The sequence below is a fragment of the Ipomoea nil genome, unplaced genomic scaffold (assembly GCF_001879475.1).
Source record: "Ipomoea nil cultivar Tokyo-kokei standard unplaced genomic scaffold, Asagao_1.1 scaffold0191, whole genome shotgun sequence".
Classification (NCBI taxonomy): Eukaryota; Viridiplantae; Streptophyta; class Magnoliopsida; order Solanales; family Convolvulaceae; genus Ipomoea; species Ipomoea nil.
In genome coordinates, this window is record NW_017616619.1 from 670,200 (window position 1) to 688,486 (window position 18,287).

An 18,287-nucleotide genomic window follows, 5' to 3' on the forward strand; every position below is an offset into this window, starting at 1 on the left:
TAGCGCCGATTTATTTATTTGTTTTTAAATTTATTTATTTATTTTTTATTTAAAAAAATAAAAATTAAAAACTGTGAAATTCACTAATAAAACATATGGTTCCTCAAGGTTTTTTATTACAAATTATTTATATAAGTGGTTGCAAAATAGTTTTGAATATTGTTGAAACCATCTACATACATAAAAAACTAAACTTAAGAGCAAACGAAGCATTTTTTTGGTGAAATTAGAGGGCCAAACTGCTATTCTCACGTACGCACAGGAACATCGTCTAAAGGCAGTGAAGCCGTGAATCTACCTTCATATCTACCCCATATTTGGATAAAACTTGTACATCACTTGGTATACATTCTTAAGGATGGTGGTGGATGTACGGTTAACATCTGCAGCTACATTATCATAGTAGAGAGCATTTCTCGTCCTCCATAAATGAAAGACCGAAGCCATGATTGCAAGTACACACATTTTTGACCGAGGACGGGTTCCTCGCGAATCTCTATGGTTCCGTTTGATTGCTCCGTTTATCAAAAACGTGTTCCTTGTAATGCCAACCCATTTACTTAGATTTTCCCACACCTGTTTAGAGAATGTGCAAGTGAAGAATAAGTGGTTGATATTCTCCATGGCTACTTCACATAAAGAACACTTCTTGTCAATATCAATGAAGTTGATGGCGTTCTTTATAGGAAGTCTTCCATGCAAGCATAACCATGTAGTAAAAGCAAACTTCAGCGGGATAAATCTCTTCCAAATGAACCTCATGGCAAAATTACTAGGATTGTGAGGGCGGATTGCTTCATACACGCCGAAGTGTTCAAGCCCTTCTGTCCATTCCACGAGGTCAACTTGGTAATGCATCCCGTAGTACTCCCAAAATTATGTACAAGTGAGTCTCTAACCTTTGTCAAGCCACGCATGAGGGCTGACTCATTCCTTCCTGGCCTCCATATCCAAGATCCATAAAGTTTCATTGCGGTTGTGAATGTTCCAGATAGTTTTAGTCAGAAGGCATTATTCCACTGTTTCAGGTTGCGCAGGCCAAGTCCTCCCTCCTCCTCGGGTTTACATATTACTTCCAATGCTACAAGAGCCCTCTTACCACTCCACAAGAATTTTTGATATAATGATATTATGTGTTCAATGACTGTGGGTGGCAGTGGGAAATCTTCAATCCAGTATGCTACTTCTCCTAGGATCACATTTGATATAAGTTCAAGCTTCCCTGCATACAAGGTTGCAAAACTGGTTAGGCGCCGAGGACGAGCCTTGGAGCCAATTTATTTATTTATTTTTTAATTTTTTAATTTTAAAAAAAAAATTAAATTTAAAATTGTGAAATTCACTAATAAAACATACGGTTCCTCTAGTTTTTTCTTACAAATTATTTACATAAGTGGTTGTAAAATCGTTTTGAATATTGTTGAAACCATCTGAATACATAAAAAATTAAAATTAAGAGCAAAAGAAGCATTTTTTTTGGCGAAATTAAAGGACCAAACCGCTATTATCACGTACGCATAGCAACACCGTCTAAAGGCAGTGAAGCCATGAATCCATCTTCATATCTACACCATATTTGGTTACAACTTATACATCACTTGGTAGACATTTTTTAGGATGGTGGTAGATGTATGATTAACATCTGCAGCCACATTATCAAAGTAGAGAGCATTTCTCGTCCACCATAAATGAAAAACCGAAGCCATGATTGCAAGTGCACACATTTTTGACCGAGGACGGGTTCCTCGCGAATCTTTATGGTGCCATTTGATTGCTCCCTTTATCGAAAACGTGTTCCTTGTAATGTCAACCCATTTTCATAGATTTTCCCACACCTGTTTAGAGAATGAGCAAGTGATGAATAAGTGGTTGATATTCTCCGGGGCTACTCCACATAAAGAACACTTCTTGTCAATTTCAATGAAGTTGATGGCGTTCTTTATGAGATGTCTTCCATGCAAGCATAACCATGTAGTAAAAGCAAACTTCGGCGGGATAAATCTCTTCCAAATGAACCTCATAACAAAATTATTAGGGATTTGGGGTCGGATTGCTTCATACACAGCTGAAGTGTTCAAGCCCTTCGATCCATTCCACAAGGTCAACTTGGTAATGCATCCCGTAGTATTCCAAAAATTGTGTACAAGGGAGTCTCTAACGTTTATCAAGCTGCGCATGAGGGCTGACTCATTCGATCCCGGATTCCATATCCAGAAGTCCACGTCTCGTTAGTAGAAATCATGGATCCTACGGATCCATAAAGTTTCATTGCGTTTGTGAATGTTCCAGATTGTTTTAGTCAGGAAGGCATTATTCCACTGTTTCAGGTTGTGCAGGCCAAGTCCACCCTCCTCCTTGGGCTTACATATTACGTCTCATGCTACAATAGCACTCTTACCACCCTACAAGAATTTTCAACATAATGATATTATGTGTTCAATGACTGTGGGTGGCAATGGGAACTCTTGCTTCCAGTATGCCACTGCTCTTTGGATCACCTTTGATATAAGTTCCAGTTTCCATGCATACAAGGTTGCAAAACAAGTTAGGCGCCGATTTATGTATTTATTTTTAATTTTTTTTAATTTTTTTTAAAAAATTAAGAATTAAAAATTGTGAAATTCACTAGTAAAACATAAGGTTCCTTTCGTTTTTTTATACAAATTATTTACATAAGTGGTTGCGTTTGTAGAAATCATGGATCAAACTGATCCATAAAGTTTCATTGCGTTTGTGAATGTTCCAGATAGTTTTAGCCAGGAAGGCATTATTCCACTATCTCATGTTGTGCATGCCAAGTCCACCCTCCTCCTTGGGCTTACATATTACGTCCCATGCTACAAGGACCCTCTAACCACCCCACAAGAATTTTCGACATAATGGTATTATGTGTTCAATAACTGTGGGTGGCAGTGGGAACTCTTGCATCCAGTATGCCACTACTCCTTGGATCACCTTTGATATACGTTCCAGTTTCCCTGCATACAAGGTTGCAAAACAAGTTAGGCGCCTCCTAGGCACCGATTTATGTATTTATTTTTAATTTTTTTTATTATTTTTATTGTTTTTTAACAGAAATAAAAAATTAATAATTGTGAAATAAACTAGTAAAACATAAGGTTCCTTTAGTTTTTTATTACAAATTATTTACATTAGTGGTTGTAAAATCGTTTTGAATATAGTTGAAACCATCAAAATACAAAAAAATAAAATTAAAATTAAGAGCAAACGAAGAATTTTTTTGGTGAAATTAGAGGGCCAAACCGCTATTCTCATGTACGCACAACAACACAGTCAAAAGGTAGTGAAGCCGTGAATCCACCTTCATATCTACCCCATATTTGGATACAACCTGTACATCACTTCGTAGACTTGATGGTTGATATACGGTTAACATCTGCAGCCACATTAATAAAGTAGAGAACATTTCTCGTCCTCCATAAATGAAAGACCGAAGCCATGGTTGCAAGTGCACACATTTTTGACCTAGGACGGATTCCTCGAGAATCTCTATGGTGATATTTGATTGCTCTCTTTCTCGAAACGTGTTCATTGTAATGCCAAAGGTTTTTCTTACATTTTTCCACACTTGTTTAGAGAATGAGCAAGTGAAGAACAAGTGGTTGATATTCTCTGGGGCTAATCCACATAAAGAACACATCTTATCAATATCAATGAAGTTGATGGTGTTCTTTATGAGAAGTCTTCCATGCAAGCATAACCATGTAATAAAAGCAAACTTCAGCGGGATAAATCTCTTCCAAATGAACCTCATGGCAAAATTTCTAGGGCTTTGGGGGTGGATTGCTTCATACACAGCCGAAGTGTACAAGCCCTTCGGTCCATTCCACGAGGTCAACTTGGTAATGCATCCCGTAGTACTCCCAAAATTGTGTACAAGAGAGTCTCTAACCTTTGTCAAGCTGCGCATGAGGGCTGACTCATTCCTTCCTGGCTTCCACATCTCGAAGTCCAAGTCCCGTAAGTAGAAATCATGGATCTAACGGATCCATAATGTTTCATTGCGTTTGTGAATGTTCAAAATAGTGTTAGTCAGGAAGGCATTATTCCACTGTTTCAGGTTGTGCAGGCCAAGTCCTCCCTCATCCTTCGGCTTACATATTACGTCCCTTCCTACTAGAGCCCTCTTACCACCCCACAAGAATTTTTGACATAATGATATAATGTATTCAATGACTATGGGTGGCAGTGGGAACTCTTGCATCTAGTATGTCACTACTACTTGGATTACCTTTGATATAAGTTTCAGCTTGCCTGCATATAAGGTTGCAAAACAATTTAGGCGCCTCCTATGCGTCCAGGGGGTGCCTTGCGCCTAGGGCGCAGATTTATTTATTTATTTTGAATTTGTTTTATTTTTTTTTTTACTTTTTTTAAAAAAAAAAATTAAAATTAAAAACTGTGAAATTCACTAATAAAACCTAAGGTTGCGCTAGTTTTTTCTAACAAATTATTTACATAAGTGGATGAAAATCGTTTTGAATATTGTTTAAACCATCTAAATACATAAAAAAAAATTAAAATTAAGAGCAAGCGAAGCATTTTTTGGTGAAATAAGAGGGTCAAACCATTATTCTCACGTACGCACAGGAACATCGTCTAAAGGTGGTGAAGTCGTGAATCCACCTTCATATCTACCCCCATATTTGGATACAACTTGTACATCACTTGGTAGACATTCTTAAGGATGGTGGTGGATGTACGGTTAACATCTGCAACCACATTATCAAAGTAGAGAGCATTTCTCGTCCTCCATAAATGAAATATCGAAGTAATGATTGCAAGTGCACACATTTTTGACCGAGGACGGGTTCCTTGCGAATCTCTATGGTGCCATTTGATTGTTCCCTTTCTCGAAAACATGTTCCTTGTAATGCCAACCCTTTTTCTTACATTTTCCCACTCCTGTGTAGAGAATGAGCAAGAGAAGAACAAGTGGTTGATATTCTCCGGGGCTAGTCCACATAAAGAACACATCTTGTCAATATCAATTAAGTCGATGGCGTTCTTTATGATAAGTGTTCTATGTGAGCATAACCATGTAGTAAAAGAAAACTTCGGCGGGATAAATCTCTTCAAAATGAACCTCGTGGCAAAATAACAGGGTTGTGAAGGAGTCCACGATGTCAACTTGGTAATGTATCCCGTAATACTCCCAAAATTGTGTACAAAGGAGTCTCTAACCTTTGTCAAGCTGCGCATTAGGGCTGACTTATTCCTTCTCGGCTTCCATATCCAGAAGTCCATGTCCCGTAAGTAGAAATCATGGATCCAACGGATCCATAAAGTTTGATTGCGGTTGTGAATGTTCCAGATAGTTTTAGTTAGGAAGTCATTATTCCACTGTTTCAGGTTGCACAGGCCAAGTCCACCCTCCTCCTTGGGTTTACATATTACATCCCATTCTACAAGAGCCCTCCGACCACCCCACAAGAATAGTCGACATAATGATATTATGTGTTCAATGACTGTGGGTGGCAGTGGGAACTCTTGCAACCAGTATGATACTACTCCTTGGATCAGATTTGATATAAATTCCAGCTTACCTGCATACAAGGTTGTAAAACACGTTAGGTGCCGAGGGCGTGCTTAGGATCGGATTTATTTATTTATTTTTTATTTTTTTTTTAAATTAAAATTTAAAATAGAGAAATTCACTAATAAAACATAAGGTTCCTCTAGTTTTTTTCTTACAAATTATTTTCATAAGTGGTTGTAAAATTTTTTTGAATATTGTTGAAACCATCTAAATACATAAAAAAAAAAATTAAAATTAAGAGCAAAAAAGAAGCATTTTTTGGAGAAATTTGAGGGCCAAACCGCTATTCTCACGTACGCATAGCAACACCGTCTAAAGGCAGTGAAGCCGTGAATCCATCTTCATATCTACACATTATTTGGATATAACTTGTACATCACTTGGTAGACATTCTTGAGGATGGTGGTGGATATATGATTAACATCTGCAGCCACATTATCAAAGTAGAGAGCATTTCTCGTCCTCCATAAATGAAAGACCGAAGCCATGATTGCAAGTGCACACATTTTTGACCGAGGACGGGTTCCTCGCGAATCTCTATGGTGCCATTTGATTGCTCCTTTTATCAAAAATGTGTTCCTTGTAATGCCAACCCTTTTTCTTACATTTTCCCACACCTCTTTAGGGAATGAGCAAGTGAAGAACAAGTGGGTGATATTCTCCGAGGCTAGTCCACATAAAGAACACATCTTGTCAATATCAATGAAGTTGATGGCGTTCTTTATGAGAAGTCTTCCATGTAAGCATCACCATGTAGTAAAAGTGTAAAACCAAACTTCAGCGGGATAAATCTCTTGCAAATGAACCTCATGGCAAAATTTCTAGGGCTTTGGGGGCGGATTGCTTCATACAAAGCCGAAGTGTTCAAGCTCTTCGATCCATTCCACAAGGTCAACTTTGTAATGCATCCCGTAGTACTCCAAAAATTGTGTCCAAGGGAGTCTTTAACCTTTGTCTAGCAGCGCATGATGGCTTACTCATTCCTTCCCGGCTTCCATATCCAGAAGTCAACGTCCCGTAAGTAGAAATCATGGATCCAACAGATCCATAAAGTTTCATTGCGGTTGTGAATGTACCAGATAGTTTTAGTCAGGAAGGCATTATTCCACTGTTTCAAGTTGCGCAGGCCAAGTCCACCCTCCTCCTTGGTCTTACATATTATGTCCCAAGCTACAAGAGCCCACTTACCACCCCCCAAGAATTTTCGACATAATGATATTATGTGTTCATTGATTGTGGGTGGCAGTGGGAACTCTTGCATCCAGTATGCCAATACTCCTTGGATCACCATTGATATAAGTTCCAGCTGACCTACATACAACGTTGCAAAACACGTTAGGCGCCTAGCGCCTCGGCGCCGATTTAATTATTAATTTTTTAATTTCTTTAATTTAAAAAAATGAAAATTAAAATTGTGAAATTCACTAATAAAACATAAGGTTTCTCTAATTTTTTGTTAAAAATTATTTTCATAAGTGGTTGTAAAATCATTTTGAATATTGTTTAAACCCTCTAAATACATATAAAATTAAAATTAAGAGAATAAGAAGTATTTTTTGGTGAAATTAGAGGGACAAACCGCTATTCTCACGTACGCACAGCAACACCGTCCAAAGGCAGTAAAGCCGTGAATCCACCTTCATATCTATCCCATATTTGGATACAACTTGTATATCACTTGGTAGACATTCTTAAGGATGGTGGTGGACGTACGATTAACATCTGCAGCCACATTATCAAAGTAGAGAGCATTTCTCGTCCTCCATAAATGAAAGACCGAAGCCATGATCGCAAGTGCACACATTTTTTACCGAGGACGGGTTCCTCGCGAATCTCAATGGTGCCATTTGACTGCTCCCAAAATTGTGTACAAGGGAGTCTCAAACCTTTGTCAAGCTGCGCATGAGGGCTGACTCATTCCTTCCCGGCTTCCATATCCAGAAGTCCACGTCTTATAAGTAAAAATCATGGATCTTACGGATCCATAAAGTTTCTAAATTGCGGTTGTGAATGTTCCAGATAGTTTTAGTCAGGAAGGCATTATTCCACTATTTCAGGTTGAGCAGGCCATGTTCACCCTCCTCCTTGGCTTACATATTACGTCCCATGCTACAAGAACTCTTTTACCACCCCACAAGAATTTTTGACATAATGATATTATGTGTCCAATGACTGTGGGTGGCAGTGGGGACTCTTGCATCCAGTATGCCACTACTCTTTGGATCACCTTTGATATTCGTTCCAGCTCTCCTGCATACAGGGTTGCAAAACACGTTAGGCGCCTCCTAGGCGCCGAGGGGATGACTAGCGCCTAGGCGCCGATTTATTTTTTTGTTTTTAAAATTTTTATATTTTGTTAAAAAATTTAAAATTGTAAAATTCACTAATAAAACATAAGGTTCTTCTAGTTTTTTTCTTACAAATTATTTATATAAGTGGTTGTATAATCGTTTTGAATATTGTTGAAATCATCTAAATACATAAAAAAAAATTAAAATTAAGAGCAAAAGAAGCATTTTTTTGAGAAATTAGAGGGGCAAACCGATATTCTCACGTACGCACAGCAACACCGTCAAAAGGCAGTGAAGCAGTGAATCCACCATCATATCTACCCCATATTTGGATACAATTTTTACATCACTTGGTAGAAATTATTTAGGATGGTGGTGGATGTACGGTTAACATCTGCAGCTACATTATCAAAGTAGAGAGCATTTCTCGTCCTCCATAAATGAAAGACCGAAGCCATGATTACAAGTGCACACATTTTTGACCGAGGATGGGTTCCTCGCGAATCTCTATGGTGCCATTTGATTGCTCCATTTATCAAAAACGTCTTCCTTGTAATGCCAACCCTTTTTCTTACATTTTCCCACACCTGTTGAGAGAATGAGCAAGTGAAGAACAAGTGGTTGATATTCTCCGGGGCTACTCGACAAAAAGAACACCTCTTGTCAATATCAATGAAGTTGATGGCATTCTATATGAGAAGTCTTCCATTCATGCATAACCATGTAGTAAAAGCAAAATTCGGCGGGATAAATCTCTTCCAAATGAACCTCATGGAAAAATTTTTTGGGCTTTGGGGGCGGATTGCTTCATACACAGCCGAAGTGTTCAACCCCTTCGGTTCATTCCACGAGGTCAACTTGGTAATGCATCCCGTAGTACTCCCAAAATTGTGTACGAGGGAGTCTCTAACCTTTTTTCAAGCGGCGCATGAGGGTTGACTCATTCCTTCCAGGCTTCCATATTCAGAAGTTCACATCCCAATAGTAAAAATCATGGATCCAACGGATCCATAAAGTTTCATTGCGGGTGTGAATGTTCTAGATAGTTTTAGTTAGGTAGGTATTTATCCACTATTTCAGGTTGCGCAGGCTAAGTCCGCCCTCCTCCTTGGGCTTACATATCACGTCCCTTGCAACAAGAGCCCTCTTACCAGCCCACAAGAATTTTCGACATAATGATATTATGTGTTCAATGACTGTGGGTGGCAGTGGGAACTCTTGCATCCAGTATGCCCCTACCCTTTAGATCACCTTTGATATACGTTCCATCTTATTTGCATACAAGGTTGCAAAACACGTTAGGCGTCTCCTAGGCGCCGAGGGGACGCCTAGCGCCTAGGCGCCGATTTCTTTTTTTTTTTTTTTTTTTTTTTTTTTTTTTTTTTAAATAAAATTAGAAATTCTAAAATTCTCTAATAAAACATAAAGTTCCTCTAGTTTTTTCTTACAAATTTTTTCATAAGTGGTTGTAAAATCGTTTTGAATATTGTTGAAACCATCTAAATACATAAAAAAATTAAAATTAAGAGCAAAAGAAGCATTTTTTGGAGAAATTAGAGGGCCAAACCGCTATTCTCACGTACGCACAGCAACACCATCAAAAGGCAGTCAAACCGTGAATCCACCTTCATATCTACCCCATATTTGAATACAACTTGTACATCACTTGGTAGACATTCTTAAGGATGGTGGTGGATGTATGGTTAACATCTGTAGCCACATTATCAAAGTACAGAGCATTTCTTGTCCTCCATAAATGAAAGATCGAAGCCATGATTACAAGTGCACACATTTTTGACCGGGGACGGGTTCCTCGCGAATCTCTATGGTGCCATTTGATTGATCCCTTAATCGAAAACGTGTTCCTTGTAATGCCAACCCTTTTTCTTACATTTTTCCACACCTGTTTAGAGAATGAGCAAGTGAAGAACAAGTGGTTGATATTCTCCGGGGCTACTCCAAATAAAGAACACCTCTTGTCAATATCAATGAAGTTGATGGCGTTCTTTAGGAGAAGTCTTCCATGCATGCATAACCATGTAGTAAAAGCAAACTTCGACGGGATAAATCTCTTCCAAATGAACCTCATTGCAAAATTACTAGGGTTGTGAGAGATGATTGCTTCATACACAGCCGAATTGTTCAAGCCCTTCGGTCCATTCCACGAGGTCAACTTGGTAATGCATCCCGTAGTACTCCCAAAATTGTGTACGAGGGAGTCTCTAACCTTTGTCAAGCGGCGCATGAGGGTTGACTCATTCCTTCCCGACTTCCATATCCAGAAGTCCACGTCCCATAAGTGGAAATCATGGATCCAACAGATCCATAAAGTTTCATTGCGATTGTGAATGTTCAAGATAGTTTTAGTCAGGAAGGCATTATTCCACTATTTCAGGTTGCGCAGGCCAAGTCTACCCCCCTCCTTGGGCTTACATATTACGTCCCATGCTACAAGAGCCCTCTTACCACCCCACAAGAATTTTCAACATAATGATATTATGTGTTCAATGACTGTGGGTGGCAGTGGAAACTCTTGCATCCAGTATGCCAATACTCCTTGGATCACCTTTGATATAAGTTCCAGCTTACCTGCATACAATGTTGCAAAACATGTTAGGCGCCTCGTAGGCGCCGAGGGGGCGCCTAGGACGGGAATTTTTTTTAATTTTTTTTTATTTTAAAAAAAAATTAAAATTAAAAATTATGAAATTCACTAATAAAGCATAAGGTTCCTCTTGTTTTTTCTTACAAATTATTTACATAAGTGGTTGTAAAATCGTTTTGAATGTTGTTGAAACCATCTAAATACATAAAATTAAGGACAAAAGAAGCATTTTTTGGAGAAATTACAGGGCCAAACCACCTTCGATTTGAAATTTTTTTTTTTGTCCAAAATGGACAACCGAGTCAAAAGTTTTGCCTTCTCAAATTTTTAACACTTTAAAACGCAAAAAAAAAAAAAAAAAAAAAAAAAAAAAAATTTAACAGACAAACCGGCCGGCAAGGCGGTCTTGGCGGCCGCCTAGTCGGCCGGCTTCGGAAAAGGCCGATTCCAGCCTTCCTCACGGCGGCCGGTGGCCGCCTAATGCCTAGGCGCCAATTAATCGGGCCGCCTAGCCGGCCCGCCGCGGAGGAGGTCGATCCGGCCTTCCTCGCGGCCGCCTAGCGCCTAGGCGCGATTTTTGCAACCATGCCTGCATAAGACAACAATAACCCTTTCCAAGCAAAAATATATTTGTTAATGGAATCAAAAAGGGGTCCGTTGTTAGACACCTTAAGTTTTTTGGTATCTAATGGGATCCCAAGGTACCAGGCTGGAAGGGTGCCAACTGGGATAGGTGTGAAACTTAAATCATCACGTACCCCTGCGCAGAAAAGTTTGGACTTTGTAGCACTGATTGCTAGTCCTGAAGCCTCTTCTAATTCATTAAGAACACTCATCATGATCCCCATCGAGCTTGCGTCACCCCTACAAAAAAACATAAGATCATCCCCAAAAGCCAAGTGGCTAATGCGGATGTTAGCACATCTCGGGTGGAAGTTGAACATCAGATCACCCGTCTTGACTTTCAGCATTCTTGAAAAATACTCCATGCACAAAGTGAACAACATTGGGGATATGGGATCCCCTTGTCTCAAACCCCTCTTCCCATCAAATTTTCAATGAGCATGCCATCTACTCGGCAGCGATTACAGTCAGAAAAGCTCAGGACTTCTACAGGGACTGGATAGAGGCTAATATCGAGCAGCAACTGGGCGTACACGGCGTTCAACATGGAGACACTCACTGGACAAAACCCAAACCAGGCTTTTTGAAGCTAAACGTTGATGTAACCATTGATATTCATAGAGGTTGCATGGGCTTCGGATGCGTTCTTACGGACGATCATGGATTATTTGTAGCTGCTTATGGCTCTCAATGGCGGGGCAACTTTAACTCCAGGGAGACCGAGGCAGTAGCCATTAGGGAATCTCTTAGTTGGCTCAAACAACATAATTTCGATAAGGTGCAGATTAAGACAAACTCACTCCAAGTGGTTCAAGGCATTAATTCATCCAGGGGTGGTTCTTCATTTCATGTTGTGTTAAACGATGTAAAAACTTTGGCTGCACACTTGTTAGCTAGTCGGTCTGTTTCTATGTCTGATTGCTCAAAGTGGCTCTTAAACCCTCCTCTTATAATTTGTAATGTGTTAGTTTCAGACCTTATCTAATATAAATCCTATGATTTTCAAAAAGTGAGATGGGTATTGGAGAGTGGAGCCTAGATCAGAGTTGAGTGAATGTTGAAATGAAAATAGAAGAAACTAAAAGAAAGGGATTCATCTTTACAGCCTGTACTTTACTATCCCAAGAAAAGATCAATGGCTAAAATATTTTTAAAATTATATATATATATATATATATATATATATATATATATATATATATATATATATATATATATATATATATATATATATATATATATATATTTATTTATTTATTTATACACGGGGACGGGGTGGGGCGGGGAGAGTAGTCCCCATCCTCACCCTGTCTTCGCTGGGGAATAAAATATTCACCCCAACCCCCGTCTCCATTCCTCTAATTTTGTGCACATCCCCGTCCCCGTCGGGGCAGGGAGTTGGTTTTCCCGTCGGGTATGGGTACAATTGACATACCTACCCACTGTGTAGATGAAGAAGACACACATGCAACATGATTATCTGTTTGGACAAAGGTTGCAGAAGAAGACAATTGATTGGATGGATATTGGGATGGAGACTGCATAGAAAAAGACACCTTCAGTTGATTGAACGCTGCTAACTCCTCATCTGTCATAACCACTATATGTCCTTCAGACCCAGAGGTTGTGTTATCAAATCTTTGTTGCCTGGGTGGTTTAGGACATTGGTTTCTGAAATGACCTTGTTCTCCACAACTGGAATATACCCTTGGTCCTACTAGGGGTGTAAACGAACCGAGCCGAGTTCGAGCTCGAGCTTGAGCTTGTTAAGGGAGGCTCTGCTCGAGCTCGGCTCGTGCGCTCGATTGTTCGAGCTCGATCTTGAGCTCGGGTTCGAGCTTGATCTTGAGCTCGAATTTTTGTGCTAATTTTGCTAAAGAGAAAAAAAGGAAACAGGAATTCTTAATTTCTTATGCCTGTTTCGGCCTTCGAGGCTGAGGCGGAGGCCGGAGTGCCGGACAGCTTCGCCATTGTCGGCAAGGGCAGAGGCAGAGGTTGGGCAGCTTCATCGTCGGCAAGGGTGGAGGCAGAGACTGGAGAGGAGACTCTCGTCGTCATCTGTCGGCAGTCGGCTGAGGGTTTCGTTCTTTCGTAGCGATGCGAAATGTGAAGACGAATTAAGTTTGACTGTTTGAGGCCTTACTGCCAGCTGCCTAAATTTATTATTTAATAATATATATATATATATATATATATATATATATATATATATATATATATATATATATATGTATGTATGTTTAAGTTCCAGTGCCGGAGAATGTTTCTCGTGTGGTTGTGCCGGTGATTAATGTGCGTGAGTTTTGTACTTAATGTGAGTGAGTCTTGTGCTTAAGGTGCATGCGATTTGTGCTTAAGGTGTGTGAGTGTGTAGTGCATAATGTGCGTGAGTTTTGTACTTAAGGTGCGTGAGTCTTGTGCCTAAGGTGCGTGAGTTGTGTGCTTAATATGCGTGAGTGTGTACTTAATATGAGTTGTTGAAACTTTAAAGTGCATGAGTTTTGTGCTTAATGTGCATGAGTCTTGTGCTTAATGTGCATGAGTCTTGTGCTTAATGTGCGTGAATTTACTTAATGTGAGTTGTTGTTAAAACTTAAGGTGCGTGTGTTTTTGTGCTTAAGGTGCGTGAGTTTGTGTTCTGAATGCGTGTGTTTTTGTGCTTATGGTGCGTGAGTTTGTGTTCTGAATGTATTTTGTTTGTGTGTTTAATGTGCGTCTGTTGTGTACATAAAGTGCGCCAATGTAATGCTTAATGTGAGTCCACTCGCACAACCGCACGGCAAGCGCCACTGATCCCTTCCCTCATCGTATACTCCCTAAAACAAGCTATCGTATACTCCCTAAAACAAGCTATTAAAACATTAATAGACTCTAAGGGGATTTGAACCCTAGCCTATCTTAGGATTAAATACACCCCTTTACCAACTAAACTAGGCTTCACTTTAAAAACAAATTGAGACATTAATACACTAATAACTAAGGTCAAGCTAAAGCTATAAAATAAAAGCTAACACTTATAAGCTTAATTACTTCAACCAACCTGGGAATTGAACCCTAGTTAACCATTAACCACTTAGCTTAACCACACGCCTAACCAACCAAGCTAAGAACTCACTTAGTAAATCTAATCAACACAAAACTAATTAAGGCTAAGCTAAACAACAAAAGCAAGAACACAACTCACCTTCCCTCCTTCTTCGTCTTCTTCAAGCTGCCTAAGCCGCGGGTGGTGCGACGGGTAGGTTCACCAGCCGCCGGCACCTCGACGTCCGAGCTGCATCACGACACCCCGAGCCCACGCGCTACCGGAAGAAGGGAAGGACGCCACTGCCAGGCTCCGTCGTCACGCATCACCACCGCCATCAGCTCCCGAACTACCGCCGCCGGAAGAGGAGCTCGCTGAAAACAGAGCACGCCAAGCTCGCGGCTTTGTCCTATTGACGCCACATCACGACGCCGTCTCGCCGGAGCTGCACTGATCGAGAGGGGCGAGGGAAAAGGGAGGCTGCTTGTCGTTGGACCACCACCACCGCGCTGCTCTACTTGCCGACGATGAGCACCGGACTCCGCCACCACGCTGCTCTGTCCACGCCGGAACACCGAAGGGGAAGAAGGGAAAAGATGGAGTTGATGCTGGATGGCGTCACAAGAGGGGGAGAGAAGCCAAGCGTGCCTTCAAGGGTGCTTAGCCGAGAGAGAAAGAGGCGGACGGAATGAACGAAGGGTAGGATTGGTTGGCTGAAAGGTCATATTTTATATATATCCATATCACAAATATAGATATTACTATTTAGGGTAGGCTTTCTAATTTGTGTTGGGTCATATAAGACAAACTAGTATTTGACCCGTGCGCTGCACGGTATGTAAATTAAAAAGTATTAATTGTATGTATGTTATGTTACAAATTGTGTGAAATAATGCGGTTATAATTTATAACATATAAATGAAATATGTATGAGAATTCAACAAAAATAATATGTAAATGGTATATTACAAATAGTTGTAATTAATGTTATGGTATTAAAAAAAGAAAACTTATCAAAATTACAAATTATTGAAAACATCATGATATACAACATTAGTAATGTATCTAATTACATGATTTCAATAAATATTAGAACGAACTTAATTTTGTATACAATATAACTTATAAAATATAATGTTATAAGGATTTTAAGTACATAATTAAACAATTGAATGTTTATTATATAATTTATTAATTTATTATTTGAAACTACATTCGTTGAACCTAATGTAAATAAATACTATGTATACATATAATTTAACTATATATATATAATTTTTTTTTATCATATTTCGAAGTTGGGTAACTATATATATACATAAAGTATACGGAGTATAATATTATATATTATATATTACATATAATACATACATATATTGTGGTTAGAAAGAGTTGGACTGCGATTCTAGAAACCATGCCACCTTTGCTCTCATTCTTCTACATTTCTACTTGCAAGCAAGTTGACTTCTCAGACACATTTATTGGTCGGATCGGAGAAGTGCTATCCGAAGCTCTCTCGCGCAAGAAATTGATATTCCATTTCTTCGATTTTGAACACCGATCGTTGTTCATATAGGTTTAAGGAGAAATTTCTGGGCGATTCAAGGTGTTTCAAAATAATTTCGATTATGGGATTCATCTTTCAACTCCATTTCTACGAAATCCTAAAGTTTGTTGAAATTCATTTTTATATTTATGTCCTGTATTTCTTATAGGCAAGAATTAACCCATGCATGTCGGATCTGAGTACAGATCTGGGTTTTTGAACTGCAAAGGTACCCGTGCGATACACGGTCAATAAATTATATTTTAATTTTATATGTTGTTATTGTACTAAATTAAATAATTGTTCAATATGTTATGTAATAAAATGCACATATTACATGTTAAACACTGATTCAAGTATATTGCAATTTACACATAAAGAAATGATTAAATTGTAAATTGGTATTTTATTTACAAATTATTGAAAACTTCATGGTACACAACATTAGTTGTTGAAGTACAACTCTTGTTAAGCTCATTACAAATTAGAATCTTTAGACCTTTAAGATTGCTAACTCTAGATGCAACAATATACAATTGGTCATGTACAAACACTGATTTCTTCAAGAGCAACCCAACATGAGATAGTGTCTGACCTTGACTTTTATTTATTGTCATTGCATATGACAATATTAATGGGAATTGTCTCCTTTAAAATTTGAAAGACAATCTTGTATCCGATGGAGTCATGACATTCTTGGTATCAACACTGAACTCTCGACATTGTCACCAGTCATTATTTTAGCCTCAATAACATGCTCGGACAATCTTGTAATGACTAATCTCGTACCATTACATAAACCCAATGAGTAATCTATATTGCGTAACAAAATATATTGCAAATTTGGTGGCCAAAAAATTAGAACTCGATTTGCTATAAAATTAATTAAGATTATAACTTTCTATATATGTTATTAGCAATAAGTACTTACCAATCGTATAATTTGTTATTTGAAAATTATTTGATCTGCCAATAATACCTTGGGATTAGATTTTCTTTGTCATCTATTTAAATAAATATCTCAAAAATTTAACACAATTTCATAGTCCTATTACACATCTAATATAAATAAATTTCTTTTGCAAAACAACATAAAAAAGTAAAATTCTAATAAATAATATAATGTCAATTTCCACTTATATTATATATAATATACTATAATGTGTGTGTGTGTGTGTGTGTGTATATATATATATATATATATATATATATATATATATATATATATATATATATATATATATATATATATTGGTAGGGAATATCCCGACCGGCATAGTTTCACCACGACCGAGAAGCCTTTGTCCTTTTCTCTTTGTCTTTGCAGGTAACAGGTCGGGCTCCTTGTGAAGAACCCGGTCGGGGTCCGACCGGGAGTTGCCCGAACGATGATGTTAACCACCGAGCGGGAGCCCTTTGGCGAGAGAGCTGATGAAGGGCACGTGGCGGCTCTCTACATCGACAGGCAGGGCACTCGGGAGGATGACACGTGGTGGCTACGTGGAGGACATGCCGAACGGCTGGAATCCTGTCCCCGGCAAAGCGGCTATAAATACCCACAGTAGCTACAGTGTAGGGGACTTTTGGACGATCGATAGGTTGTTGTTAGAGAATCCCGACCGCAGTCAGTCGGCACTCAGAGCAACCAAGTAGATTGTACTTAGGGCCTTTACTGTGATCAATAAAGACATTTACTTGTTTTAGTTGGTCTCGAGTTACTTCATATCGCTTACGTAATTAGCAGTATCATTTTGGCGCCGTCTGTGGGGACCCGGTGCAACAAAGCTACGTCTTGACGAGCACTCGGCCTCTTTGCAACGATGTATCCGTGGGCACACAATAACTTTGCCGACGACCAGCCGGATGCGGCGAGCTCCTCCGACCACTATGCTACCCAACAGCAGGGTCAGACGATGGACCTCAACCTCAACCTCTCACCACCGCATCCATCAAATGCATACCCGGCCACACAACAGCCGGTGACATTTGTATCAAGACTTCATCCTACACCCCCCGACCAGTTACGAGGAGGCCCTTCGGAGGGTCATAGACTATGCCAACGCCGGCGAGGCGAACGCCGTAAAGCGCTTGCAGGAGGTCGGCTCTTCGTCTCGTAAACCGGCCGGCCGGGCGGAACATCGGTCGGGAGATGACAATCCCCGATCCCGCACCAGGCTTGGCGAGTTTACGGCCTTGAACCAATCCGCAGCGGAGGCCATGTAATACGCCCAGTCCTGCAATCTCATCAAACTCCCCCATCCCGATCGAGACGGCCCTGACAAGAGTAAGCACTGTGCTTACCATCGATGCGCTGGGCATGACACCGAGGAGTGTACCCACTTACGCCAATTGTTGGAAGATCTGCTCAACCTGGGAAAATTGGACAAGTGTGTGGGGAAGAGAGAGGACAACAAGAAGAATACCGATCGGAGGGATCACAGGCGTTCTCATCACCGCTCCGATCGGTCAGGTCAGGACCGAAGAGACGATCGAAGGGACGATCGTCATGATGACCGACGGGACCCTGACCCTCCGTCTGGTAGCCACCCGTCCGGAAAGCCTACCATCCACGTCATTTTTGGTGGACTGGAAGATGCTTCCCGACCGCGGACTAATTGCCCGGTCGCTATAGTGGA

At 39.8% G+C, this 18,287-nt stretch overlaps 1 protein-coding gene across 1 annotated transcript; it reads right to left on the bottom strand.

Annotated features, from left to right (window-relative positions):
* Positions 1 to 306: 306 nt before the first annotated feature.
* LOC109187900 lies at positions 307 to 858 on the bottom strand. Its single transcript, XM_019338297.1, has one exon. It carries the CDS (start codon positions 856 to 858, stop codon positions 307 to 309), a length of 552 nt encoding a protein of 183 aa, XP_019193842.1.
* Positions 859 to 18,287: the final 17,429 nt, after the last annotated feature.

Excerpts from the sequence above, each read along its gene's own strand:
- LOC109187900 (XM_019338297.1), bottom strand. The coding sequence starts at position 858 with ATGCATTACCAAGTTGACCTCGTGGAATGGACAGAAGGGCTTGAACAC.